The sequence below is a fragment of the Netta rufina genome, assembly GCF_964035555.1.
Source record: "Netta rufina genome assembly, chromosome: 11".
In the NCBI taxonomy this organism is placed as follows: Eukaryota; Metazoa; Chordata; class Aves; order Anseriformes; family Anatidae; genus Netta; species Netta rufina.
In genome coordinates, this window is record NC_140134.1 from 20,001,289 (window position 1) to 20,029,112 (window position 27,824).

A 27,824-nucleotide genomic window follows, 5' to 3' on the forward strand; every position below is an offset into this window, starting at 1 on the left:
CCTGAAACCCAAACAAATAACCCCAAAGGGCCAGGGGGCCCTGAGCTCTCCAGCCTCTGGGATTCAGGGCTCCCGTATTTCTTTAATCATAACTCTATTTGTAATTAAAGTGGGAAGGGGGGGATTTGGAGAGGAGCACAGGACACAAAGGCTGTCCTGTAGCTCCTTTCCCCTCACAAGGAGGGTTAGTTAGCTGACCACTGCTCCGTGCTAGCAAGTCTCTGCATTTTTTTGCCCTCAGGCTAGTGCACGGGCAAAAGAGGACTTGGTTGTGTGCACCTGCCTGGACAGAGCTGCAGGCACTGCCACTCCTGGGTCTGAGAGGTCACCCCTGCACCCAGCACGGGGCGGACTCGCTCACGCATCCCGACACCAGCCAGCCACTTCCCCGGGGGGTTTCTCCAGGCCACTACATCCAACTTCCAGGATGCTGCAGGAGAAATCTCTCAGGAAAAAAAAAATGAGACAGAAAAAAAGCAAGCTGTAAGGCAGGCAACTATATCATTACCTTTACTACAGAATTAAGACAGAGACACGGCCAAGAGAAGCCCTTTCTGGCTCTCTCACACACCCCAAGCCCTGAAGCCCCTCCTTACTCAGCCACCTCAGCTCATCTCGGTGCCCGGAGCCATTTCACTCCAGTAATTTCCTGCTTGCGCTCAGAGGCTGACATTTCCCAGGGGCTGACACCTATTTCATCAGCTCTATTTGCAATTCAGAGCCCCTTGCAACATCAGAGCTGTTTGTAATTCATGTAATCCGCACCCCCAGCGATGGACGGAGGGGGGAACCGGCTGGGGGCCGAAAAGAGAAATGTCAGAGGAAGCCACCTCGTGGCGGGGTCTCCCCGGTGCCAGGGATGCAGAACGCTCCCTACAAGTGATGCTTCGAGCACACAACACTGGGAGGCTGCAGGAACACAGTCTGGCAGCAAAGGGAGGCTGCCAACTTGGAGGGAAGAGCTCAAAGCAGATGGCTGCATCTGCAGTAACTCGGGACAATGCAAAGCTGTTTTGCTAGGAAAAATCTGGGAGGAAAGCTGGCTTTCCACGGGGAAAGATCGCTAGCGTTACCTCCTTAGTACCTCCTGCATCCAAAGGAACAGGACCGTGAGCTCTGCCGTGGCTCCGGAGCCTGGATGTCTCCACTCCAGCTGCTGGGATGCTGCAAGCACCGCGGGGCACCGCTAGCCCTCGACCTCGGAGCGCTCCCGAGGCTCTGCTGCGACACAGGCGATTAATAATTAACGAGTGCCATCAGGAAGCCAAGCGCAGCAGCCTTGCTGTCCCGCAGCCCCTTGCAAGCTGCCGAGCTGATTATTATCGCCGGCGTGAGCTGCGGCCCCGGCTCGGCAGGCAGGCACAGCCTGGTTAACACACCCCGGGAGAGGCCGCCTGGGATCCCTGCAGCGCCGACACGCCACAGGGGCAGCCCAGCACCAAAAGGCTCTCAAAGGAGAGCTGAGTGAAGCCTGCGGCGAAAATCCTGCTTCAGTCAGAGCCTTACCAAACACCAGCTTGTTTCGAAAAGCCTCAAAGCGCTGTCGATCTGGGTTAAGAGATGCAGGTGGAGGAGAGCGGAGGACTGCGAGCCATCCCCAAATCCAGCCGGCCCTCCGGAGGCAGTGCCTGTAGCACAGGAGCCTGGCAAACCCCAAATCCTTCTGGCAAACCCCAAACCCTGCAAGCAGCTGGCAGAGCGTGTGGGAGAGATCAGCTGCCCCCGGGGACCTGGGAACAGCTCACCTCCTCCCCGCCTTACAGCCCCTGCTCTGCTCGATTATCCTCGACACCTCTGTCGCCACTCACTTTGGTGCCAGCCCCAGGTTCAGCTGTTCCGTTTAATGGGAAGTGAGGGCTCTGGGGTTTATTTATTTATTTATTTTTATTTAAAAATCAAACCCTCTGTCACCGCGGGCTGCTAGAGCTGTCAGGAGCGTGGCATATCATAGCCCCGCAGAACTTCACAGACAGCTGAGCTGAAATTCCCCCTCTGGCTCCCGGGAACAGGCTGCTGCCACTCCAGCTCCGAGTTGTTCTCCCTCGGCGATGAGCACGGTGTGATGCTAGCTGGCCCCAAACTGACTCCGGCAAGGAACGAGCTGTGTGTTTGGAGGGGTTTCTGCACCGAGCCTTCAAGAGTTTCACCAAAAAGCTGTGGTCTCAGTCCTGTTCCATGCTCCCTTGAAGCCCCTGGCTTTGCCAGGCTCAGTAAAAGGGAGACAGAATGAACACTTACAGTCCCTCCTTGGCAGGAGGTCAGATCTGGCTTTAAAGATTTACTTATTAAGCTAGAAATGCTGTCTAATCCCTCCTTCACTTTGCCACCCTTCGAAATCATACTTACTACGGTTGGCTTGGCATCACCTACCACAAAGGAAGAACGGGGAGTACCTTCCCCAACCCAGCAGATGCGTTACGTGCGCAGCTTCGGCTGCCTGCTGCTCAGGAAACACATGCAGAGTCCTCGTGCGTGAGCATTTGGGATGTCAAGTGCAGACCAATCCCCTGCTTAAGTGCCAGCAAGGAGAATGAGCAGAGGGAGAAGAAAACCAGGATGCCAGTTAAACCAGCAACTAGCAGTAAAAATGTTTTCTCCCTACACATTTCCACGACCCCCTTGTCTTCCAGAGCAGCCTCTTGTGCCCTGCTGAAGGAAGACCACCCTGCTCTGGTCAACGCTGCCTTCTCCAGCATCAGCAGCACCACAGGATCGATGCCTGGCTGTGGTTGGGATGTCAGAGCAGAGCAGCACCGACCCAAATCCAAGCTGCCCCGTCCCAGCGCCCGCATCCCAAGCGGTGAGGGGAGCACAGCACGTGTCGGCAGGGCTCAGGCTGAGAGCCAAGCCAGCATCCCGCACGTCATTCGCACATGCGGGGCCTGAAAATCCACTTGTGGTAACAGCACGTCTGTTCCTGCGAGGTGGTGGCCAACCGCGAGCGCTGCTCACTTCATCAGCACCTCCCCGGCCCTCCCCAGGGCTGGTCCCGTCCACGAGCTGCGTTCTCCTGCAGCAAGAACCACCCTGAGGTTGGCTTTCCCTTGGGACCTCAGCCACGGCCGTACAAACACCAAAAGAACAGAAAACACAAAGGTGTTTCTCAGCTCCGTCCCTGTTAGCGTATTTCATACAAATATTTGACTCAGAAACGCGTTTGCTGGGACGCTGCTGCAGCAAGCTGCTGTGACTGTCAGTGGAAATGATGTTCTGCCAACGGCAATCGCCTGGTGTCACCTCTAATAGCACGGCACTAAATCCCAGCTCACGGGGGACGTGCTCAGCTGCTGGAGGGCTCCTTGGTGGCACGCTCAGCCCAGACCCCAGCCTGGCTGTGTGTGCGTGCAGGGCGCTGCTCTGCGCTCCCCAGTCCTGTATTTACCCCAGGACAGGCACAGAACCATGTGGAGTGTGTCTGGGGGACCATCGCTGCACAGAGCTTGTGTCAGTGCTGGGGGCAGGCTGCTGTGTCTGATTCTTGCCAGCCTGGCCTGGGGCAAAAAGGATTTACCCACGTAGCAGCACGACGTGCCACCAACATCTCACCTAGGGTTACTCTGCAGGCACTAATCAAGAACAGGGTGCAAAGAACACAGATTAAAAAGAAACAACAACAAATCACACCTGATCAGGTCCATATCTGCATCTTCTTCTGACCTCAGCACCCAGACCTCCTGCACCAAACGCCCGCACTGCCTCCAGGCTGACACATCGCTGCTCCAAGCCTGTGTGTCTGTACTTACAGAGGTGGAAATTGAAGCGTTAAGGAACTGATTCTGCCTGTGGCACACTCAGAAAGGAAAGGAGAACCTGAGCGCCCTGGCTCCCCGGACCTCGCTGTAACTCTTCTTCAATGGCCACCTTAAAACACAAAGGGAGACAACCACTGAACTCTCCAGGATGGGGCTGTGGGGTCAAGATCTCAGAATGGATGGTCTTGTTTTGATCTCTGTACCTCCCCCAGCCCAGTCAGACTCTGTTATGGTCTGAAATTGCTCATCCCGCACACAACACCGTGGTGCCCAAACCTTTCTGCTGTCCGTCCTTGAGAAGAAAACACTTGGCAGCACTTCCCCGTGCGCGCGAAGGACCTGGGGCAGCAGAGGGGAAATTACCATTTATGTATGAATTCAGAGCAGGGCTCCAGAGCCTGCTTCTTGAGAAAGGAGCTTCAAGAAACAAGGCACAGCCCCGCAGGAGCTGACCCCGAGCAGAGGCAGCACGGACAGACAGCGCCTGGGAAAGGCGCCCTGCAGCCAGCTCCTAATGCCCTTCTTGGCAGAGCTCGCAGCAGGGCTGTGGCGTTCATCCCTCATCCGTGCAGGTGAGGGGTGGAGGGACGGCGCTGCCAGATGTGCTCGGTGCTCCTCCTGCCAGGGAGCAGATCCGGGGAGGGGAAATCCAAATCCTCCCTCTGCTGTCTATTCCTCCGGCGGGCTCCGTTTCAGGGCTGCGTGACCGAATCCCGCTCTCCGTTCGCTCTCCCTCCCCTCCTGCTCGAAATGCTGCTTTCCCGGGGGAACGTCTGGAAATTTGCACCGTGAAGTCTGCACAGCCGAAACATCTGCAGGGCTCGCAGCCCTCGCTCGGCCCTGCCTGCGCGCGGCCAGCGTGCGTCTGGCCGCTGATACACGATCCGGGCAGCTCGGGAAGGGACGTTTTGGGGTTTTTTAGTATGGCAGAAAGGGGTCGTGCTAATTGCTACCAGGAAAAGGCCTTTAATAAGGGAGATGGAACAACCCCCAGCCATCATATCTGGAGCAAAGGGGAAGGGGAGGGAGAGAAAGGGCAACTGAAGAAGGAGTTTTAGGGAATTTAGTTCTTTTGCTGCACGCAGCCAGTTCAAATCCAGCACAGGCACGAGCACGAGGTGTTCCCAGGCCTGTGAGCTGACAGCCCGGTACCAGTGGCAGTGTTCGCATTACACCAGCACGACCCAAAGTCAATCAGGACTGCCCAGCGCTGACACCAAAGCCGCAGGTGCAGGTGGTGAGGAGCCTCTAGCTCCCACGGCACAAACCCTTTCCTTCAAAGACTGGGCTCCTCTTACCCCAAAATCAACGATTCGCTAGCCAGCAGCATGCTTAGCTGCTCCTTCCTGCAGACACAAAGGAGTTTGGCCTCTGAAACATCCAAACAAGCAACTCAAGCAATACTAAATAGCTGCATCTTGGGCTTTTGTTCTTTTTTTTTTCCTCCCTTTCCTTTTCTTCTCCGTCCTCTACCCAGCAAAGGATTTCTGCCTGACCAGTTCACCCCAAGTGCTGCCAGCTGCTTCTGAACAGGGACTGAAAGACTCCTCGAGCCAGTCCAGGCATCCAAAAACGTGCCTCTGATAGCAAAGTGCTGAAACAAAAAAAAAAAAAAAGGATCAATACCACGCCAGTCACTCGTTGAGGAGTGTGTGGCCTGCACAGGTCACCGCAGTTTCCCATCTGTCTCAGAGATACTTTTCCCCAATTATAAAAATCCCCAGAGATTTAACAGGCATGTTTTTCATCACTAGCAGCTCAATCTGGTGAAAAAACTCAACCTCGCATATTTGTTTTTGCAGCCAGCGGGTGGTGTGGTGCTGCAGAAGCGAGATTTGGGCGAGAACTCCAGGCAGAAATCTGCTCGGCCGGCTGGTGCTCCAGAAGGAACGCTCCCCGTTTAACCTCTTCCACTGCCTCCATTTGCAAAGCAGATTAAACACCGCGGAGTACACGACACAATTATGCAGAGCGAGTTATTGTGCCAAGGACGGCATATTCACCTTTGTGGCCTGATCAATATCACTTATCAATAGTGAACCAGACCCAACATGGGAGCTGTGGAAGGGGCCCTCAGCGAGCCCTCCCCTTGCCTCGCAGCTTCACGAAGCACACGAGGGATCTGGCAGAGGCTGCCAGGTGGATGCAGAGCGCCCAACTGCTCCCAAATTCTCCGCAGATTCCTCACGGATTGCCTCCACGACACAATCCATTGATCAGAGGTGCGTTCGCAGGCCCCCGTTAATTACGTTCCCCGCTGATGGATGAAGAGCAAAGGCGTCTCCGGGAGAACAGGCTGGCAGCAGCGTGCCGAGCAATACAACCCCAGACAAAGACAAAAGGGGCTGGGAAGCATTTTGGAGCATTCAAGGTTAAGTGTGCCTACAAAATTCATCGGGGTCAGCAGGACAGTGTCCCAAGGGAAGGGACAGCTCAGCCAGTCCCGGGGGTTTTGCCACTTTGCAGAAGGGGATTACACCACCAGGGAGGCAGCCAGGGAGTGCTGGGAAGGATGCCAGCGTCTGGAGACCCCCGCTGCACTCACACTCACTCTCAGCTACCTCCTCGTGCCCCAACTTGCCCACAGCGCTCTTGGTTTACAGAGAAAAATGCACTCCGAGGCTGAGGCCCGGATCGGGAGGCGAAGGACAGCTCGCATGCAAAGCCCTGCTCCATCTGCGTCACCAGCAGAAAGCCCAGCTGAGAGTGCTCTCAAATAGCAGGAGGATCTCTGGAGCCTGCCCCCCAGCTCGGCGGAGAGCCAGCGAGGCAGACACAGCGTGCTGGGCGGGTGTCTGTGTGCTGAAGCTCCTCTGGACAACACTGGGGTAGACACAGCCCTGCTAATTACTCCATCCTCTGCTTCTCATTAGCTTGGCAAGCATCTTCCTCTGTCCGTGCCACTGCTTGCCTTGCCATCCGAGGCCCCTGGAGCTTAGATCACACCACCACTGCACCTCCCCGATGCGCAGGCAGGGCGCCTGACCCTTTCTAACAGCCCTAGCACATAACTGCTGTTAAAATCCACCTGTAAAAGAAAATCCCTGGGCGCAGAGAGAAACAAACCCTTTATTACTCTCAGCTGCCTGGTCCTGGGGCTGGCCACAGCAGCCAGCTGCAACCCCCAGGTGGCAATACCTCGCCCCAACCCTGCTCACCCCAACACAGCGAAGAGAAAATCCTTGTTAAAATGCCTTCTCTGCAAGTTTTGGCCAAACACTGCCCCACGCAGAGCCACAGGGGCAGGAGAGATTCTCACCGCCGTGTCAGCTCAGTGTCATCACACAGCAGCTGCGTGGCCCAGCCCAGCAGGCTCTGCCCCTTACCTTTCAGCACTCTGAGCACCGCGTCGTTGCTGTAGCGCTTGCGGGCAGCGTTGCTCGCCACGCAGTGGTAAGCCCCAGCATCGCTCTCCTGCACGTCCACGATTTGGAGGACACCGTTTGGAAGAGTTATAAACCTGAGAGAACAAAAGGAAAAGCGTGAGATAGGCTATGCCTTGCCTGAGCTATCCGTCATCAATCAAAGCCCTTTTCTCCTGCCTTTTCTCCTACGGACAAATCGCTTTTAGGACCTGGTAACCACAGCACAGTGGGACTGAGAAACCTTCGAGCCAACCAGGTACAGACCCACCCATGGCACTCGAGCCTCTACAACACAGAATCAGCTTCTAGGACACCAGGCTAACAGGGCTTTGCTGATATAAACCAACTGGACAGCAGCAAACAATTAGGTACACACAGCTTTCCAGACATCCCCAATTGTCCAAGTGCCTTCACACGCACGGTCTGCTCTGACCAGCCTCAGCACTTGCTCTTCACAAAGGTTTGATAGCCAGAGTGAAAAGCATCGCAAGGAATTCTGCACAGCATCCTGTTCCTGCTGCTCCTCGTCTCCACGAGTGGCCATCAGATGCCCCTTCACAGCTCCAAGCAGCCAGGACACCGCTCCTGTACCGAGCAGCTGCCTGAAACTGCGCCATCCCCGGGCTGTGCCGATTGCTTTTGTTCTTCCAAGAATTTCTGGCTTTTCACGAGCTGGCAAACTCACACCCAGGCATTCAGCATCCCCCCCGTTTGCCCACGGGGCGCTACCGGGGAACACTTCCACGGAGTGAAATGGCTACACGGCTCCCAACATGAACACAATCCTTGCTGCATTATAGCGAACAAAGCAGATGATTAGCAATTAGCATAAAAGTAGGAGCTGGCTGTCAGCATCTCCATTTTCTGCCTGGATTCCTAGATGGCAGCCTCTTTATTCTTGAATGCAAGGCGCAAAGCCTACGTGATCCTTTTTAATTATATATGAGATCCATTTTTAATTGCAAGCCTCTATAAACAGAGCTGCCGAGCTTTGACAGGCAGCTCTAGGTTATCAGTCTTCATTATGAAAAGGACACATTCAAAGGCAATTGCTACGGGGAGGGATAGCAGCTTCCACAGGAACAGCACAAAGACAAGTTATAACCACGGATGCCAGCCCTTCCATCCATGAAGATCCCTGAAAGTAACCCTGACATTAATAACTGTGGTTTCTCCAGGTGCTGAGACAGCTGCATCCATGAGCAAGGGTCACGGAGCCGGGGGGACAATAAGAAATGAGCCACTCCGTGTCCAAGCCATGGGCACCAACAGCAAATCCACTCCTGCAAACACTCATTTCGTGGTCCCAAACCTCCAGCAATGGAAATCCCGTCCCCACCCCAAGCAGCTTGCTCCAGATAAATATCCCAGCTGCAAGCTTAGCCCAGACCTCAGCTGCTGCGATCTGAGCTCATCGCTTCTTGCTCTCTGGGCAGCAGATGCAGAAGCAGAAGAGCTCACAGAGCTCCTCCTGTGACCATGCTGGCACTGTGTGCACGATCCTACAGCTCGATTCAAGGACGCAGTCTTGGTGAAGCTTCCCATATAATCAAGGGCCACTGCTCCCCATCCCCAAAGCCCTGCTCTCGCTGCCTACAGAGACACATTTTGCTCAGGATCCCTCTCCAGAGACTTCAAAGGAGGTGGTATCCTGAAAGCCCTTACCAGGATGCCTCATCAGGACACGGGAGAAGGAAGACAAATATTTGCATCTTGTCAGCACTGCGGAGGGAAAGCTTCCCACTGTGACAGCATTTATTTTTGTCGTGCATCTGCTGTTTGAGTCCGTAATTAATATCAAGATATTTCAAGCAGTAGGCAAAGCATCTTCCAGCCACAAGAGAGAGCCTCCAATTCTCCATCACAGAATCACCGGGGCTGGGAGCGACCTCTGAAAATCTGAAGTTTTCTCCCCTCTCGGAGCAGGGTCAGCTGGACCAGGCTGCTCAGGACCACGTCCATACCGTGTGTGTAGCAGAGAATATTCCAGCGTGAACAGCACCATTCCCTTTCTTACCTTCTCCCCAAGAAACTGCTGCCACATCCTTTCTGGCAGGCTAACACAATACAGGCTAAGGCACCCCAGGACAAGCGAGGGATCTGCTGCTTTGCTGCAGGCTCCAAGGCTGCTTTTGCTCGCTGCTGCAGAGCCACATGGGTGCACCCAAGCACATCAAGGCACTGCTGACACACGGCAGAAGTTAGCCCTCCATGAAGATAAAACCCTCACTTAGCCCCAACGTCGACAGAAGATGCTGTGAGTGCAGACCGTGTGGTCTAAGGTACGTGGTTATGCGCAGACCTCCGAAGACCTCCAGCTCTTAGCAAGTGCTCATCTGGGCTCTAGAGGAAATAATCAGCAATTTGGAGCCTCGTGTGAACCACAGCCAGTATGTAAAATAGAAAAGAGGCTATGCCAAAAGATGCAGCACACACCCCAAAACAACTGCAGTCTGGAGAGATCCTGCAAGCCACTTCTCAGCAGCTGCTGCAGATTTAAGACTTTTTTTTTCTTTTTAAGTGCTTCAGAGACAGAATTGCAGAAGAATTCTGTGTCTTACTCCCATATGGAAGTTGGATTCTGTCCTGAACGTCAGCAGGGTGGGAAAGGTATTTTGAAAACACCCATAAACACTTCCATACCTTTTGGGTTGTTTAAGTGCTTTTTAAGCTCAGCCTTCAACACCTTTGAGATGGCACCGTGCTAGCACCTGCACCCAAAGGCAAAGGCCAAAGAGAGTGCCCAAAGGCAAGGTCAACACAGGAAAAAAACAAAGAACAAAAATAGTTATTATGCTTTTTTTCCAGTTTGCTGTGATTGCTCTATCCCTCTTCACACGCACCAATATCGTAGCACTGTCTGAAAGGCTGTACCTGCAGCATTTGGGCATACATCTGAGGGTGCTGTTTTGGGATACGAAGCCATCATCCCGATGCCTACCTATCCCAATGAGGGCTTTTTGCCAGGCTCATCAGCCACATGCACAGGAGGGAGCACACAGTGATCAGAGGCTGGTCCTCAGGCGCGATGGGGCAGGGCTGAGAGGGTGGCAGCCAGCGGTTCCTGGAATTCACTTCATTCCTTCGAAAGCCGGTTACGTTAAATCCAACAACAGCAACAACAACCAGACAACAGCAAAAAACGCAAATCCTTCTGAAAAAGGATATAAGCTAAAAGCTAAAACACGATTTAAAAAGCGAGATCTGCAGCCAGAGATTACGGTCTGTTTTTTACAAGGAAAACAATTTTCAGGCTGCCCGTGTTGAAAGCAATCTCCAAGCAAGTACCTTCACGACATCCATCCAGCTGTCTCGTTAAAAAGCCATTGCCCAATCTACAGCACGCTTCCTTCTGCCAACCCTTTTTTTTTTTTTATTACCTTTTTTTTAATTAATTAATTTTTGTCTCATTACAAAGCAACAGCTTCCTACGAACCTTTCCATACCACACTTCATACTCGAGGATCCGAGCCATTATTCTTACAGAAGCTGTTTTCGTAGAAAAATTATTCCTAAACCTTACCCCCTCTCCTCCTGCCTCTTGGACTGGCTTTCCTGGGAGGGAAACAGCTCCTTGCTCCTTCTCCAGGACAGCAAATGAGATTTTAGGAACTAAAGGGCAATGCAGTCACTGATCCCTTGCAGGGATGATGTCTGCAGACCAGCTAAAACCCAGCTAATGGTTTGTTCTCTTTGCCTGTAGCTGACTTTCCTTAATAGAAGGTATCATGCTGCAGGGACTCTTATCTTTTCCTCCCCCAGAAAACAAGCAAAATTGTCACTAGATCACCTCCATACATAGGAATAAAATAAATGGCAAGGCCACCCAGGTTACCGAGCACACGCAGAGCTCCAGAAGAGTCATCAACCCCAAGACAGATCCGTGTGGGACAACAGTAAAAAAAAACAAACTGGCTCTAAGACCACAACCAAATCTAAAGAAAAAACGCATCACAGTTCTGTCAGGTACACCCCGCAGTCAGATGGGGAAATATTCCTCAAGCCAGGAGCCCCAGAAAAACTTCTACCCCACTTAAATTTGCAGGAGAGGATGTGCCAAATGCCGGGGCCTTCCCAGGGTGCAGGATCCGTGCGGTACCAACTGGCCCGATGTCAAGTTTCTCCACTCAGGTTTATGCTGCTGTCTGCCCTTTGGCACACTCTTCTGTCTCCCTTCAGCACTCCAGATTAGGAGTAAGTGGCTGATAGGGAAAACCGCAGCCCAGGCCTTGTTTAATTACTTTGCTCATTAGCCAGCTTCTACCCAATCAGCCAATTTTATAGACTGAGTGCTTGGTCCATCACGGCAAAGGTTCCAGAACAAGAGATCAGTAACAAAAAAGGGCACGGTTTGGTTGGTGTTTTGTTGTTGTTGGTTTTTTTTTGGTTGGTTGGTTGGATGATATTTGGGGAACAGCTTATTTTATTTTGGTGTTTTATCATCCTGTATGTATGGGTCCCTCAAACAACAACAAACCTGCTCTTACAGCACTTAATTTTTCAGGTTCAAACCTGGTCTATCATTTTTCTCCTCATTCTACCTTTTATGAAGGGTTTTCACATCCTAAGCAGTCACGTTTCAGATTTATTTTTTCGAGCTAACCCGGGAAAACAATCGGTGCATCACCTAGGCTCCTGTGGAACGGCTACGTGATCCTTCTCCCAGGTGATGACAGGGGAGGGCAGCCCTTCGATCCGGCACTCGAAGCGAGCCATGCCATTTTCTTCCACTGTCTGCGACTCCGGCTGTTGGAAAAAGCGGGATAAGGCTGGGAAAAGAAGAAAGGAGGGAAGGTTAGTGGCTCGAGATCCTGCTGAGAAACGCAAACCTGTGATGCCGCGTGATTTAAGAGGAAGGCTTTTATCTGTGAAAGAGCCTGAAATGTAATCTCTCCTTTTCCTGTGTCCTGCAAGCCCTCAGCGGTCCTAAGGACAGCAACTGAAATGCTTCCATGTGCAAATTTCCTTCTTGCCTCATTTTCTCCTTCGAAGGCAATTTTGTGAGAGAAGAGACCATCAGCTGGTTTGGCCACTTGCTTTTCTAAATCACTTCCTTGTCTGTTCAGTTTCTCCACCAGGGAACACCACCCAGAACGAGAAAAAAGAGGGGGAAATGCCCTGAGAGGCAAGAGTTTCCCCTCGCCTTGTGGCACCCCCACAGCCCAAATCAAAACAAGGCAGGAGGAAGACCAAAGCCAGATGTCAACTTCCACAAAACTGCCCCAGGTTGACAACGCTGGAGACAAGGCTGAGATCGTAAGGGCAGGAACAGCTTTGCTGAGCAGAAATGAACCTCAGCCCACTCAAACAGGTGAGATGTGGCAGCATCTCATGGCCGGAGCACGTGGGGATGCAAACAGCCACCTTCCTAAGAGGAGGAGGATGGATTTCACACAGGCCAGACCACTCCAATGCTCTCCAAGGTTCATCCCTGTCCATGCAAAACCCTGCTGCTATCAGCAGAGTGGAGGCTGTCCCCCTGTGGCCATCAGCATCCGACCCATCAGTAGCATAACCCCACAGCACCTCAGCCACACGTGGTTTTGGATACGCACGCGGGCACCTCGGCTGGAGCAGAAGCTGAAATTCTTACTCAAAGCAAGAGCCAGGTCTGCTGGAGAAGTCTCTGTTGAGCTGCCTTTGCTGTTAACGCCACCCAGCAGCACAAATCCTCCAGCGGTGCTGTAACACGAGCACCAGGAATCCTGATCGTGGCACAACAAACACAGCAAGACTCAGCCAGAAGACAGGCTCCATCGCTGGGTCGAGCACAGCGCCGGGCTTACGAGGACCCTGGGTGACCTCCTGGTCCCCCACAAGCATGTGCTTGTCCCCCTGCCTCTTCCCAACAGCACCACGACTTCACATCTTACAGAACCCACTCATTTCTGTTCTCTTTGCATCACAGATACACATGGACTTCATCGCAGTGTTAGCCTGAGGAAGAATGGACCACGTCGAAAATAAAACGCTTTTACGCGCCCCATTTTAACCCCAGCGTATTCTCAAGTGTCATTAGTGTTTTTCTTGAACTTAACCAGTTATCACATGCTTAAAGCAACTCACTGCTCTCTGCAACAGTTGCAGGCTGAGTTCTCCCACCAGCTGTCTGCCAAGTGTAGTTTTACAATTCACTACGAATGGCAACGAAAAGCCTTTTCCTGGAAAAGTCTGAAAAATAAATCAGCGTAAGGCCCCACTTCGGGCAAACGGCTTCAGTGTTTTCAAATACACTCTGCAGAGCACTTTAACACGGCATGATTTCCAAGAACTGCATGAGCTTTTAAGCCCACGCTAGTGTATTTTGCTGGACCCAGAAGTTTAAAAGAAAATCCATCAAATGCAAGAGCACATTCAGGTTGGCATCACCCAAACCACCTCCTCCTGGTGTCCTTTATGCTCTGTCCCATTGCACTCTTTTCATCCTACGAGTGTAAAAAAGAGAACTTTGGCAGTCTCTGAAGGGTCAACACGCCTGGAAATGTCACGAGGGGAGGCAGGAACACCCCTAAACAGATTAAACCTATCGGTATCTGTTCCCTCTGCTCCAAGTCAGGTCACTTGTTTCATTAAGTGGCACAATCCAAGCGGATAGGATGGAGTCCCGAAGTTTCCAGCTTATGCAGCCCATGGTGTGCGTGAGCAGCGATGCCACCAGCAGCAGCAGCAGCGAAAAGGCTCCGTAACTTACAGCAGGCAGCTCCTTACTCTTTTTTTCATCTCCTGTATGCAGCGTGCTAGGAGATGCAGGATGGCCACCAAGCCAGACTTACCTCCACCTATTTTTCCACGAAGTACAAAGGGGCACAAAGCAGTCCCAAAGCTGCCACCTTTCTCCTCCCCATCACCTGCTGGAGCCTGAAATTCGCTGCTGAGAACCAGAGCCTGCTCCACGCCTCCCACCAGCCCCACACGCCTGCTGTGCTGGGCTCCAGCCCGGCTCTTCAAAAGCCCAGAGCCAAGAAATGCACCCGTGACGGATTGCTCGTTAGGGTGTGGAGGAGCGTGACTAAAGGGTGACCCTGATTAGGGAGCGCGGCAGCCAGGAGCAGCGCGGCTCCTTCAGCCCCAGCGAGGCCGAGGAAACCCTGCCTGGAGGATCTGGTGGTGGGGTTTGGGGACCGGGCAGCTCTGCTGCTGGCCCCTGATAGCATCAGGGTAGGGCCCGTGGGGATTGCTGATGCCAGGATGGGAAAAAAAGGCTCTGGGAGCTCTGGAAGGAGCTGAATGAGCCCGGCTGCGAAGGCAACGCACTGATGGGTGAAGGAGGGGACAGGGAAGAGGAATTTCTTCTCCTGGGGTCTTTTGTGCACAGAAGGGGTGCCCGGGTGGAACAGAGGCAGCAGGAGACGCCTGGCGCAGGCTCAGGGCTGGGCTGAGAGCTCGCTCCATGGCCCCAGGGGTATTGGGGAGGGTCTGTGCTCAGGAAAAATCTCTGACTGCAGGTGTGAAGAGCACCAGGACAGCTCGCCCTCAGCACCGTGCCACAGCACCACGCTCTGCACCGCTCCCCCTGCTGCTGGCACCTTAAACCCAGCTGGAGCTGAGCCGCGGTGCCAAGGCTCCCAGCCCAGGGTGCCGGCAGCACGGGAAGCCCAGCGCCCTCCCCCTCTCCCCCCGGGCTGATCCGCACAGGAGGCCCCGAGCTTGGAAAAGCTGCCAGCCAGCAACACTACACCCCGGGCAGAAAATGCTGCCTATGCGAGGAATTCGGCCTTCTGAAACCAGCCTGCTGCTCTCTCCCACAGCGCTTTGCCCCCCGAGCCTCCACGTGCTCGCTCCCCGCGTGCCTTTCCTTATCATCGCTCGGTGTTTCTAAGGTGGGGGCAACTCCAGCCCCCGCTGAGACCACATACAGGGCTACATGGGATGGGGAGGCAGCAGGGAAACGTGCAGGAAGCCCTAGGGGCGATTTGCCATGGCCCCGAAGGGTGGAGGAGGCAGAGCCAGAGCTCAGGCTGCAGGGCTGGAGGGGCACAGGACCGGTGCTGCCCAGCTTTGTGGGGCTCAATCCTGCCTCTACACATATGCCAGCTCCTCACCTACTGCAAACAGCATCCAGAAGTCACACCGATGATGTTCCAGAGCTCGTGCAGTTCTCTGCTGGAAGTTTTCTGCCCAGAGTGGTGGCAAGCAGGCAGAGACCCCCACCGAGACCTGGCTCCGCGCACAGGTCTCCACTCAACTCCGCACCTAATCCACAAAACAGCATCAAACCCATAAAATGAACCCTTCTGATAAGCCCAAATCCCGTCCTCTCAGACACAGTGCGTCACGGAGAGCAGCTCTCCTCGGGGAGAGGAGCACCGGCGTCCACGTGCACTCCTTGCTGCTGGGGCTGCTCCGCCAGCTGCAGCAACACCAAACCTCGCCGTCAGCTGCTGCCAGCGCCGCGCGGTGCGGGCCCGTTCCCTGCAGGCACAGCAGACGTCTTCATCTGACAGCTACAATTACTGTAATTTTCCAGAACCTCCCTCGCACAAAATGTTTTAGCTAAATTAACAGCTTTAACAAATCTTCGCCGATGTAGTTATTAGCAGGTAGAAAGCTACACCTTCCCACCACTACAACAACGCCCCTGGTGTTTCCACGTGGGGGGAAAGCCTGCAAACCTCACTCCTCAGCCGCCCCGGCTGCGCACAGAGCAGGTATGAGCCCGGCAAGACCCCTCAGTCCCTCCTCCTGCCACCACCACGAGCTGTGGTCGGTGACACGGGTCTCAGTAGGCGGGGACGAGGAGCAGAGAGCTGCAGGGTGCTGTTGTGTCGCACGTTTATCCAGCACAACACGAGCTGACACGTGGAAGGGGAAGGATGGAGGTCATCGCAGTGTTTCTAGGTTTCCCTGGAAAGCTCTGATGTGGCCAAGACACCGGGTCACCGCCGCACGTGGCAAAGCCACCAGTCACCACCGTCACCTGTCCCACAAGGGCTGCGCTCCCCAGGCCTCCTCCTCTGGCTGTGGTTGTCCCCAGCAATCCGAGCCCTGGCCCAACGCTGTCCTGCGTGCCCCAGGTGACACGCTGCACCCCTGTCACACACGTGAACGTCTTCTTGGCAACTCCGACAGCAGCAGGGCTGCCTTTGAGGCCACCTTGACTGCTCAAGCATGGGCTGAGCGCGGTTTTCCTGTCTGTGTGTGTAACAAGAGGCTTATGCATTCTGGCAGCTGCTGTCAGACAAAAGAGCCGTGGGGTTTTTGCCCCTGTTTCACTCCGTTCCTGTAACCACCTCCAGCAACCCACAACTTGGTGATCCCTCTTGGCGCTCCGCTGTCACCTGGGCAGCCTGTGTCAATCCAGCTCTCCGGGGACGCCGTCTGTCTGCTCCGATCTGCCTCTGCGAGCTTCCCCACTCACCTCAGCTTGACGCCTTCCCTTCCCAGCTGGGAACCAGCAGCCCTCACCCAGGAAAATGCCAGAGCTGCCCTCGCTTTTGGGGCTATCAGGAGGGCAAAGCTGACTCCACCGTGTCCAGCGGAGTAGAAGAAGCGCTGACAAAGGCCACTCGTTTCACTTAGCTCCTGCACACACTGCTGAATAAAGCCGGTAAGGACCAGGCACTGCACGGGCAGGCAGGAGGAGAGGAGCTCATCCCCACCTCCACGGGGCTCCTGCTTGCAGGGAAGCCCAGCAGGATGTGTCCCAGTCCCCCCAGACTGCCCGCACACCCACTGCAGCAGGCGCTGGGCCAGCCCGGAGCTTCCTCCTGGTACTCTGCCTACACGGGGCAAGGACTGAACGAACAAAGAAACGACTCAAAGCATGAAGAGCCACAGGAGATGACTCGATATTATGAATACCAAATGTTCTTACTTGTCTTTGCAGCACTGAGCAGCACACAGCCCAGCTCAGGATCTCCTGCCCGGGTCGGGAGCAGGGGCTGAGGCTAACGAAGCCTTCCTGCTGCTCGGGTTTGCTTCTTCTGCCTCGTACTGGTCAGCAGAGCCCAGGGCAGTCAGCACAAAGAATAACTCCATCCACACGTAAACAACTTTGGGCAGACTGCTGCATTCAGCCAGCAGGGAAAAAAAGCCTTCAGGATCCTCGTTTGCACCAGCTGAATGCTAATGCGGCAAGCGCTTCTGCCCAACCCCGAAAAAACACAGCCCGAGATGCATTTCATTAATCAGTTCCCTCGCTGCTCTCCCTCTGGGAATGAATATTGTACATCAGGTGCGTGTGTTTGCCACAGGAGCAGCACCTTCCCGTGCAGATGGCAGTAAGATGTGAGTACGCACAAGGAGAGACAAGCTGCAGGGAGCTCACCTGAAATTCCTCGTTTCTGAGAGACCTGAAATTCCTCGTTTCTGGCTCCTCTGGAAAAATGCAGGGGAAGGGAAAGGTGATTCCAGTCTGCCTCCTGTTTTTGAGAGATCCTCGGACCTGGCAAAGCCTTCGGCTGCTGTCAGGACTCCTGCTTCCTACAGCCATGCTCACAGAGGCCACACGTGCTTGGCCAGACCTGCGCCCCCTGCCTGGGGTACCCAAATGTTAAATACATCATGGTGTAACACGGGTGTTTGGACATCCTCTCTGCACGTTCACCTATGACAGCCCTGAACACGTTCAGCAGCACCTCAGCCCCAATTTCCCGAGCCTGGAAACACATTTCAGGCCTGCACCTCAGGGTGCCCCATACAGCCGCATCCAGCAACATTTACATAGATGGCTGGATAGAGGGAAGCGTTTCTGTGCTTGCATTATCTTCCAACCTCTCTTGTTTGGGATGTCAAGGAATCATTTATTGACACTCGTGTACTTAAAATAGCTCTGGTAGCCATTTCTGCACAGAAAGGAATTTTATTCTTGAATGCTGCACAAAGATTCGGCAGTTCAGATCTTAGAGTGTTGTTCTGAGTCTGAACTGCAGACCAGCCTGAAGAGCCCTCTCTTTCATCTCTTCCATTAGAGAGGGAGATTCACCTCAAAACAAAGCCTTAACTCCAAGAGGAGACACATTCTCTGACACACAGAGACGCCTGTCCCAGCTTTGTTGAGCACTGCCCTTCACTGTCGAGCTCTTCCCCTTGAATTCACTAAATTCTTCCTGCAGCAACATCTGAGCAAACCCTCTGGCACCTACTGCACTCACCTGCTTCCCAGAGCACCAGCTGCTGGGCTCAGCCCTGGGCACGCCATCCAAGTCCCCAAATCTCCTCTGTGCCCCTTCCCAAGTTGTGCTGCCTGCTCACCAGGAGCCCAGAGGAGACCAAGAGCAACCTGCAGATGGACAGGCTGATGTGTATGGCCAAATCCAGCACCTAAGACCTAAGCTAGCGACCAAAAGCAGGGACAAAGGGGAACTTGGACCCCTTTGTGTACAGCCCGGCCTGTTTCCAGTGCTTTCTGCCCTCACGCAGCCACCCACTTCCACTTGCCCACCTCTCAGTGACCAATTCTGATAAAAGAGACGATGCTCAGACTCCAGGCAGTGCTCCTCATCTATATCAGGGGGAAATAAGCCCGCCACGGCCTTGGCTGCGGCTGCCAGAGCTCTCAGAGCCACCTTCCCATGCAGACAGTGCTGACTCGAGGCTCTGAAGTGTTGATTTCCCTGCAAAAACGAGCGCTGGCTTTTGGAGAGTGAGGAGAGTCCTGTTTTTAATTCACGGCTGATGGCACTTACCTGGGAGAGTCGCACAGGATGTTAACAGAGGGTCAAGAGAGACACATCACAGCTAATTTGGGTGCTATCCCAAATCCCACCCACGCGTCATTAGTACAATTTCACTTCACAGACATTATCTTCAACTCTCTGGGTGGTAACGGTCTGTACAAAGACCAGAGGAAAAGCAAGACAAACACGAAACACACTTACTTGAAAATCTGACAGCAGCCGTTTGACTGGTGACAGCCCCTAGGGAGCCGTGAGACACGCAGGAGTAATTACCCTCGGCGCCTGCCCTCTCGGGATACTTGCTGTCCTTTGCCACAGCCTGGGACGAGATGAAGAGTGATCCATTCGGGAGCACACGCAGATGTTCCTGCTCCACTACCGGAAAGCCATTCTTCTTCCACGTGACATTGATCACCTGCTCAACGGGGGCCAGGTTGCAGTCCAAAACCACGGCTTGGTTGGGCTCCAGTATCACCTTTGCGGGTCCAGCACTACAGCTCAGCTCCAGAGAATCCCCTTCCAGCAGCCTCCCTGCAAAGAAAAACAGACAGTGGTTCCTTGGGGCTTTCTCCATCACACATCTCTCGGGCTGCAAGCACAGCCAGCACCACCTCTGCTGCTCCCCCTCGTGCCCAGCAGGCGCCTCTTCTCTCCCTGCTTGCTTTTTCCACGCTGGGTTCAAGCGGAGAGGAGCACCTGGAGGAAGGTGGCAGGGCAGCAGCAGCAGCAGACACCCAAGATGCTGCAAGAGCCCCAACCTCTCCTTCACCTGCCAGAGCTGCCCGGGAGAAGCGAGGGCTCCCTTCCACGTGCTGCAGACCTCAACCTCCTCGAAGGCTGATGAGCCCCCAGGAGGTGGCTAGCGCAAGCCAGGGTGCTCGAGCCCAGCTTGGGAACCCCGTGCCAACAGCAAACTGGGTCAGAGGAGACGCAGGATGGGTCAAAACGTCCTCAGGGGGAACTGGCAGGAAGAGCTGGGAACCCAGAACAGCAGCACCTCCCAGTTCACCTCCTGGGATTTTCATTTCAAAGGAAAGCTGACAAAAGAATGGTTCACAACGTGCCCCGTACCCAAAACAAATGCCCCAGATGCATTTTCCCCGCTGCCCTCGGGCACCCCTCCTGCTGCAGCCAGGAGCTCAGCAGGGCTCGGGGCTGGCCCATTTCCAAAGCCACGTCCCCGCAGGAGAGCTCCACCTCCGAAACAAGGCTCGGCGTTTCCTACAAGAATATTGCCATTAATAAAATGCATTTGCCGTTAGAGTTCTCCAGAGACACTAAGTCAATGTTAGCTGGCAGCGCTGCTTCCACACACCAGCAATTTCAATCTCTGCCGTGCTCAAACCATCGCCATCCACTCTTTTTATGGCTCCGCTCCAAATTATTTTGTCACCGCTCCAATCAGAAATGTTTCCTGCCTCTATAACAAGTTTATCAACACTGGATACGAACCACATGGCTCCCTGCCCGTCTCCTATCGCAGAAGGCTACAGATTAATTTTATAGGAATTCAAACACCCTATTAAACCTGCTACTACCTACTGCTGATAAAAGGGCCGCGTTTTAAAGGCGCGTGTGTTAAGCAGGCAATTAGGGGCAATGACACGCAGAATTACACGTGCGGGGAGATGGAATAATTTCGAGGCGTGTGTCGGGGACTACAGGTGCCCCCGAGGGTAGGAGCTCGCCCTGCCCATGCTCGGGGCTCGCTCGGTGCCCACCCAAGCTGATAGGGACAGGTACACGTCAGACCTGCCCTGATTGCTGGTAGCAACCCACCGAAAGGCAGCCCCCAGCCACACCGTGCTTGTGGAGGCCTTTGAGGATCACAGCAAGCTACAACACTCACTCACTGACTCCACGGGAGGTCAGAAGAAGTGGGGACAAAGCTGAAGGGGCGCTCTGGGAAGATGCTGCCACTGGGAGCCTACCATCCAGAACAGCCGCTGCAAAAAAACTGCATGAATCAGGAAAAATGAAGCATGGAGCAAGTTCCCAACAAGTGCATGGCCCCTTGCCTCCTCCTTTAAACCCCTCTGCCAGGGACACCCATGGGCAGCCCCAGCACCACAGGCACCGATGCTGGAGGTGCCTCCTCTCGCCTTCATCCTCGCAGAGCTTCCCAAAACACGGGCATCCCGTGTGCCACCAGGCACCCAGCGGCTGTCCTCGCCCCTCCAGACCCTCCACGGGCTCATGCTCCGTGCCAGGCCCTCCTCCTCATCACTCAGCAACACAGCCCGAGTCTCTGTCCTATTTTCTGTTTCCCTCAGACTGCCATTAAAATGGCATTTTGCTGAAATTACTCCTCCTCTGCAGAAGGTGCAGCGAGAAGGGGCAGCTGGCTGGCTCAGGGAGCCAGGAATAGAGCCGAGCTCTGCGCTGCAGCTTCCTACGCCAGCACAGGTCGGTAGGAAGCAATTATCAGCCTCTCAAACTTCAGTCTTTTAAATATCAGCCTGCTCACGGCGAAGTAAAAACAGCATCGTGGCAGAAAAAACACTTGGGTTTTTTAAAAATACACGGTGAGGGTTCTATATCCCTAAATATCACCCAGCTCTTTTCCTCTAAGGCAAAACCTGGCCGGGTCCAGGCTTCTAGTTGGTATGTTAAAGAAAAAAAGGGGCACTTAAAGAGAAAAGGGGCAAAACTCAGTGCCAGAGTTTTTATGTTAAAGAAAAAAGGGGCAAAACTCAGCGCCAGATTGCAGAGCTCACCCACGCCGTCCTGATGGGCTGGTTCAGGCCTCGCTCTGCTAGATCAAGGGAGGAGAAAGGACCGGCAAAGGATCCCCCCCAAAATACTGCAATTTTGGGGGGCAGGCCCTTTGCACACACACAGTTGGAGCAGCACTGCCCAGGATCCAGCAGTGCAAAAAGCCTGCAGCCCTACGATGTTCACAGAACGGCAGAAGCTCTCCCTGATGAAGCAAAAAAATACCTTCCAGGCTCTGACAACGTAGGAGGAGGTCTGGTTCAAAACACCGCACTAAATTAGCCAGCCTGACAATGAGATAAAAGCCCTTTCAAGGGAAAGGATCAGAAGGGAGTAAAACTACTCCAAGCGAGATCAAAGACAAACGAAATCAGGAATGTTAAGTGCTTACAGAAGCTGCCGACTGTTTCCAACTTCCATTCTTCATCTCCCGGTGACAGAACTGGGTACGACCCTGCTCCAACACCCAGCCACGCGCAGCCTCCTGCTCCCCTTCAGCTCCGTACGTACTGGAGCAGTAACAAATGCAGTGAAAACCACCCAGAAAAGCCATCTCCATCGTCCAGCAGACACGGCTCCTCCAAGGGATGTCGGCAGCAGGGAGCTGGGTTTCTGAGCCAGAAGCCTTCCCACTTACCGGTTGAGGTGGTTCAGCTACAGACCCGTGCCATGGAGCTGCAGAGCTTGCTGCCTTTGGCTCCTCTTGGATGCAACTTCAAGTGTTGAAGCCCGGCAGATCTGGAAGCTTTCGGCTCATGGATCTCTAAATTGAGGGCCGCAAAACCCCGTAGAGCGTTCCCCTAGGGAGGGTGACACTGCCCGGACATTCAAAGCAGGCTTTTATACCACAGATGTGCCAGCCCACCAGTACCCAGAAATTACCTAAGACAACTGAAAACATCTCACAATAACTCTTTGGAAGGCAAAACGGGGAGTGGGGAGAAAGGAGCCAAAAGCAGAGAGGGAAATTGCAGGGAGAGAGAGGACCAGGACAGTCTGAGTCCTTCCAGGTGACCAGCAGAGCTCATACCGAGCCCCACGAAGCCCAGCAAATTGCTGAGCTGTAACGAGGCAGACAGCAGTGGCTTCGAGACTATAAATATATGTGCAAATAAATATTTGTGCACATATGGGTACAGAGAGCACATATATGCACGCACACAGTTGTGGAGGAACTGAAACATTATTAACGTGCCCTGAAGTGGAGGGTCTTTGCTTTGATATTCTCTGGCCCCAGCTCTGCAGGGGTATTTTATTCTCTCCCCTGTTGCTAATACCTAGGATACTTCATGCGATAATAAATAAATAAATAGAACAGCCCAAGAGAAAAATGGTCTTTTCCCACATCCACTTCCATCACTTCCTCTGCTCCCATTACCGCTCCATCCACCTCCGCTGTCCAGGCCCAGCCAAATAAATGGAAAAGCCTCCTGTTGAGTGGCAAAAAAAAGAAACGGGGCCTTTTGGATGAATGCAGGATGTGAAATCTTCATGGCACAGGAGCGTCCCCTGCCCTCTGCAGCAACCCCAAAGCAGACACCTCCAGCCCACGCCTCCCCTCCCAAAGCATCCCAACGCAGCGCCAGCGCCCACTGCTGCGACCTCCTTCCCTTCACACCAGACGGAGGCATCGAGCGAAGGGGAGAAAGAATCAATCCTCTGCTTTCCACGCTTACGGGGCTATAAATAACCAGGTGAAGCACGAGCTCGCAGCACAGCGAGGTTTGACAGATTCCTGACGTGTAATTACTCGGTCAGAGGCAAGACCCTCAGAGCAATGTTTTCCCATCAAGAATCGCGCTGCTCCGAGCCCATAAATCAGGTGGGAGCTCGCTCTCGGTGGCTGAGGCCGGCAGGGAAAACCACTTGTCTCCTTGTACGTACGGTTATTTCCCTTCCCTGGGATTTCAGCACCTAAACCGAGGAGGAAGGACGCAGACAAGTGAGATGCTTGTGGGGAAGTTAAGGCTATCGGCAGTAAACGCGTCGTCCTTGAGCTCTGCTGGGCAGCACAAGCAAATAAAAGGGTACTGTGCAACGCGAGGCTGTGTTTGGAGGAGGAGGAGGTGTGTTTTGGTCATTATTTGGAAAACAAAACCACGCTGGCATAAAGAAAAGGGGAGGCCCTTCTGTGTGAGCCCTTCTGTGTGAGCCATTGGTGCGTCTGTGCCTCTTCGTAGAGCATCTCACACGGCTGGCATCAGGAGGGATTTGTTCCATCAGCTGACTCAGTAAAAGCACCATGACCAAAATACTACTACAAAAACAAGGTGCTTGATGTTACTGATTGTGGGCACCCACCACCCTGCAGCAGAGACCCCAAATTTGCTGCCCTGCTTGCCCTGAGAGCCCCACAGCCACAGGACCAGAGGAGACCCTGCGAGACCTGAGGTCCCAAGGCACTTTGGGCTCTCCACCACCCACCCCAGACCCTTCTGTCAGACACACGGGGCAGCCCTGACAAAGTTTAGACCTTAGCTTCAAGACAGGGCTGAGCAGGGCCCCAGGATCAGCTCGGGGCCAGGATCCAGCCCAGCCTGCGGACAGCCTCCAGCGCCTCCCCCCCTAAAAAAAAAAAACCCTTTAACGCTTCCAACCCAAAGCAAACAAAGCTGCGCCGAGCCAGACAGGACCCGTTACAGCGCAGGCCTTGGGAGATTAATACTTCACAGGGAGCAAAGTCCAAGGGTTTCGAACCTGACACACTTCCAGGGCTGACATCACTTGGAGCTCTTGGCAGCCGGCGGTTTTCCTGCAGGTCCCGCAGCCTGGAGCCCGGCCAGCTCCTTTCCTATCCCCAGCACATCTGGAGCTTTGGGAGCGCCTCGTGCACCTTGCAGGGCTCCGGCCAAGGAAAACCTTCCCAGGAGGAGCGAGGAAAGAGGCTGGGAAGGGGCAGGGGGCTGCTCGTCGTGTGTGTTCTGCGGGATGCGGGGCACTAAGGGGGGGAAGGAGGAGGAGGAGGAGGGCTGCTCCCTCCCCTCCGCACCCCGCGGGTGGTGGCAGGGAGTCAAGGCGCAGTTAAAGCCTCGGCGCCGTCGCCTGTCTTAATTTATGTATTTATTTTGGATGCTGAGCTCGGGGAACTCAACAGCACAATTAATCTCATTTAAGTGGGAGTGAACAGCACCAAAGGAAAACCGGAGTTATTGCTTCCAAAGGGTTTTCCTATCAACAAGCCGACTACTGTGCTATTATTCTGCCGCAATGTCACCTTCTGCTGATGCTCTTCAGATGCTCTGAGAGCCGTAGAAAATCTTTAAGTTCCCATTGTCTAATCCAGAGAGCAGCTATACTTCAGCGTGTCCCCATGAAAGCAACACAAAGCCCTCTTTCTTCTCGGGAAGCTTATGCACTGACAATTAAAAAGTCAATAGCTTGGTCTCAGCCCGTTTTAGGGCAACTGCACTTGCCAAGGAGCAACCCAGGAAGAAATCTGGACGGAGATCTCAGACTAAGGCTGCACCTTGAGCACTCAGCACCGGCAGCACCAACAGCAGGGCCCAGGGAGCTGTGGGGTCAGAGGCTCCAGTTCACCAAAATACAACTTCCATGATCTCCACCAGCATCTGAAAGACCAGTTGTGCACCTAAATACCAAGATTTTTTCATTTTTTTTTATTTTCCCCCCCCAGGAAACATTCTTCCACCCAGCTGTAACGAGACCTGTGAGACGGAGGGGTCAAGATCTTCACGTTCCCTCCCCAGCACCACCACCAGATGTTACAGGAACTTTCCAGCTCGTAAGGCAACACGAGCGAGCTGCAAATAAGAAAGCAACACCTTCAGCCTGTGCTCAGCCTCTCTGGAACAGGAGGCTCCTAAAAGTACCTTCGGGGCTGCTGGAAAGCTCATTTTATTAGCACTCGGTAACCACGCGCAGCTGAGCGATCCCAGCGCTGAGCAGCCCTTGCCAGCGGGGGACAGGCCTTACCCTGTTCCTGCACGTAGCAGGGCCTGGTGGTTTATTTAATAATGCACCACCTCCCACTGCTGCGGGGATATTTATCCAGCCGGCAGCCAGGGACTCTCAGATCATCCCTGTCACCCAGCAGAGCCCAGCCTTGAAAGGAGCAGCCAGGTGCCTGCAGCGCTCTCGCCCCACGCTGGCTGCCCCTGTGCAAGGGGTTCGGTACGGTGCCGTGCCCTGCACACCCTGCACGGAGCTGCTGCAGGGCTCCTCATGTCCCCAAACATGTACGAACCCAGGGTGAGTGCTGTAGGGTGAGCACGGTCCCGTGGAGATGCCCAGCAGCTGGCTGGTCCCACCAACTCGGCTGGTTTCGATGGCTGCAGCGGGACGACAGCTCTGGAACTGCATTTTAGACATTTGTAGGATGGTCGCAGCGCCTTGCTCTGAAGTTTTTAAAGGATCGGGGTCCAGACAGTCTTCTGAGTGAAGTGCTACCTGGGAGCAAACACACCCAAGCCCTACTAACTGCATCCATCCGAGCAGGTGAGCTGTGGGGTCGCTGGAGAGGTGAAAGCAGCCCGGTTACTGCAACAAACCCAGCGGAGGGAGCACGCTGCCAACAAAGATACCCTCTTCCTACAGCTCTGCTTCACTTAATTATAAGGATCTTTGCCTCTCACAATTCTTCACGAGGCTTTGTGGCTTCGGGACATCGATCCGAAGCCATCCTAGCGGTCCATTATTATATTTTCACATGCATACAAAGCCCTGCCATTTAAAAGTTAAATTAATCACAACTTATCGATTTGTTGTAGCAGGGCTCTAAATGCAGCTCTGCCTAAAGAGCCACGCTGGGCACGAGGCCCTCGTCTTTGTTCTGTTCAAACCCCCGGTTAGAAACAGGAGCAGAAAGGATGGCACGAAAAAAAGGCGTTATCTAAACCAAACACAACGCCACATCACAGCTCACACACCACATCCGCAAAGCTTGATGTTATCATCTAAAGCTGTGATTAAGGTAAATAGGTTAATGACTAGATTCACTTCGGTAAAAAGCAAAAGCTGCCAAAGCCCCGGGTAAACGAGTAGGTCTGAGTATAAATACCACGCGCCAGGCATCAAGGAAATAAAGCAGCAGCAAAGGTTTCCATCCCAGTGGTTTTAAGGACGTTTCTGATGCCCCTAATGCTGAAGCCAGCTGCAGCTGCCCAGGACCAGAGCCACCAACCCACGGTGGATGTCACCTTGCTGACTCAAAAGTGGCCCATTAAAGGCTAGAGCTGATTTCTACGAAGGAAGAAGTGCTCTCACGCTTCAGTTCAATCATCAGGTTTGCCAAAGCCCCTTATCTACAGATGACGACTACCAGATAGGGATAAATGCAAAACCAGCCCTCAGCAGAGCTCAGTTTCATTGAGGTGTGTGTTATTCTAATGCATCTCCTGCAAACAAATGGTCCAGAAAGATGAAACAAATCAATAGCAGCAATAATTTATTCATTGCGTTGAACTGTCAATGGCAATCATAATGCTGAAGTGCTTGACTCTTTCGTGAAGGTTAAGTCCTTGTTATTTCCTCCTTTCTGACCCCAGAAAGGCTTTTGAAACAGCAGCTGAAGGCAAGAGGAGGCTAAAATCTAGGCTTGTTAGGCCAAGCCTTCTTCTGGTCCTGTCCCCACTGCTGGGAGCAGTGCAGTAACATCAGCAGCAGCCTTCCTTGCACTGAAGGACAGTTACTGAAGTGCCAGAGTTAAAGGCTAAAACCCCTGAAAACCACTTTGCAATCCCACCTTGCCCAAACCAGGGAGGGCTGAGCTGCTTCTGCCCCTTTCCCACCTGCTCCACGCCACACACATCTCTGCAGAACCCTCCTCCTCTGAGCTGTCACCCTTCTCCTCTTGAAAAGCCAAGAGGGAACAGCTGAGAGCATCTCTGCCCAAGCTGCTGCAAGCGTGGGACGCACGGGGAGCTCAGGACAGGGCCTCGGCTTCGCGTTCGTAAATGTACAGTGTGGAGGCAGATTAACATTACAAGCTTGAACAAACACACTGGAACAATAACGCATCAGAGTCCTGTAATTGGGCCCTGAAATACACTTACCGAAAAATACAGACCAGCTGCAACGTTGGAAATGCTCCTAATGCAATCCAAGGTAATTATTGGTAACAGACCATCAAACAAGTGCATTAATATGCTCTGATCAGAGAGAGAATCAGATGGACAGTCTGGCACAGCAGCTTGTACCTGCAAATTATGTAAATTATTTGAAAGAGCAAAGCCCCAAAGCCCTAGAAACACTAACTGTAATGAAAGTTATTAAATGCTATTTTTGCTATCTGCTGGTGTTAACAGTCTAAGGCCCATTTGCCGAGGTAACTGTAATTTTGCTGCCGAGCTGAATAAGCCTGATATTTGCCATTTTAAAGGGCTCCATCAAGCTAAAATGACTGGCTCGGATTTGCA

At 53.5% G+C, this 27,824-nt stretch overlaps 1 protein-coding gene across 1 annotated transcript in view; it reads right to left on the reverse strand.

Moving 5' to 3' along the window:
• IGDCC4 (immunoglobulin superfamily DCC subclass member 4) overlaps positions 1 to 27,824 on the reverse strand; it is a gene marked incomplete at its 3' end in the record, with an annotated part of 80,570 nt that overhangs the window by 31,582 nt on the left and 21,164 nt on the right. The window contains exons 2-4 of the mRNA XM_084293390.1: positions 18,937 to 19,266; positions 11,745 to 11,886; positions 7,079 to 7,212 (exon numbers count right to left, since the gene is read on the reverse strand). Coding sequence (XP_084149516.1) covers positions 7,079 to 7,212; positions 11,745 to 11,886; positions 18,937 to 19,266 — 606 coding nt within the window. The remainder of the gene's footprint in view (positions 1 to 7,078; positions 7,213 to 11,744; positions 11,887 to 18,936; positions 19,267 to 27,824) is intronic.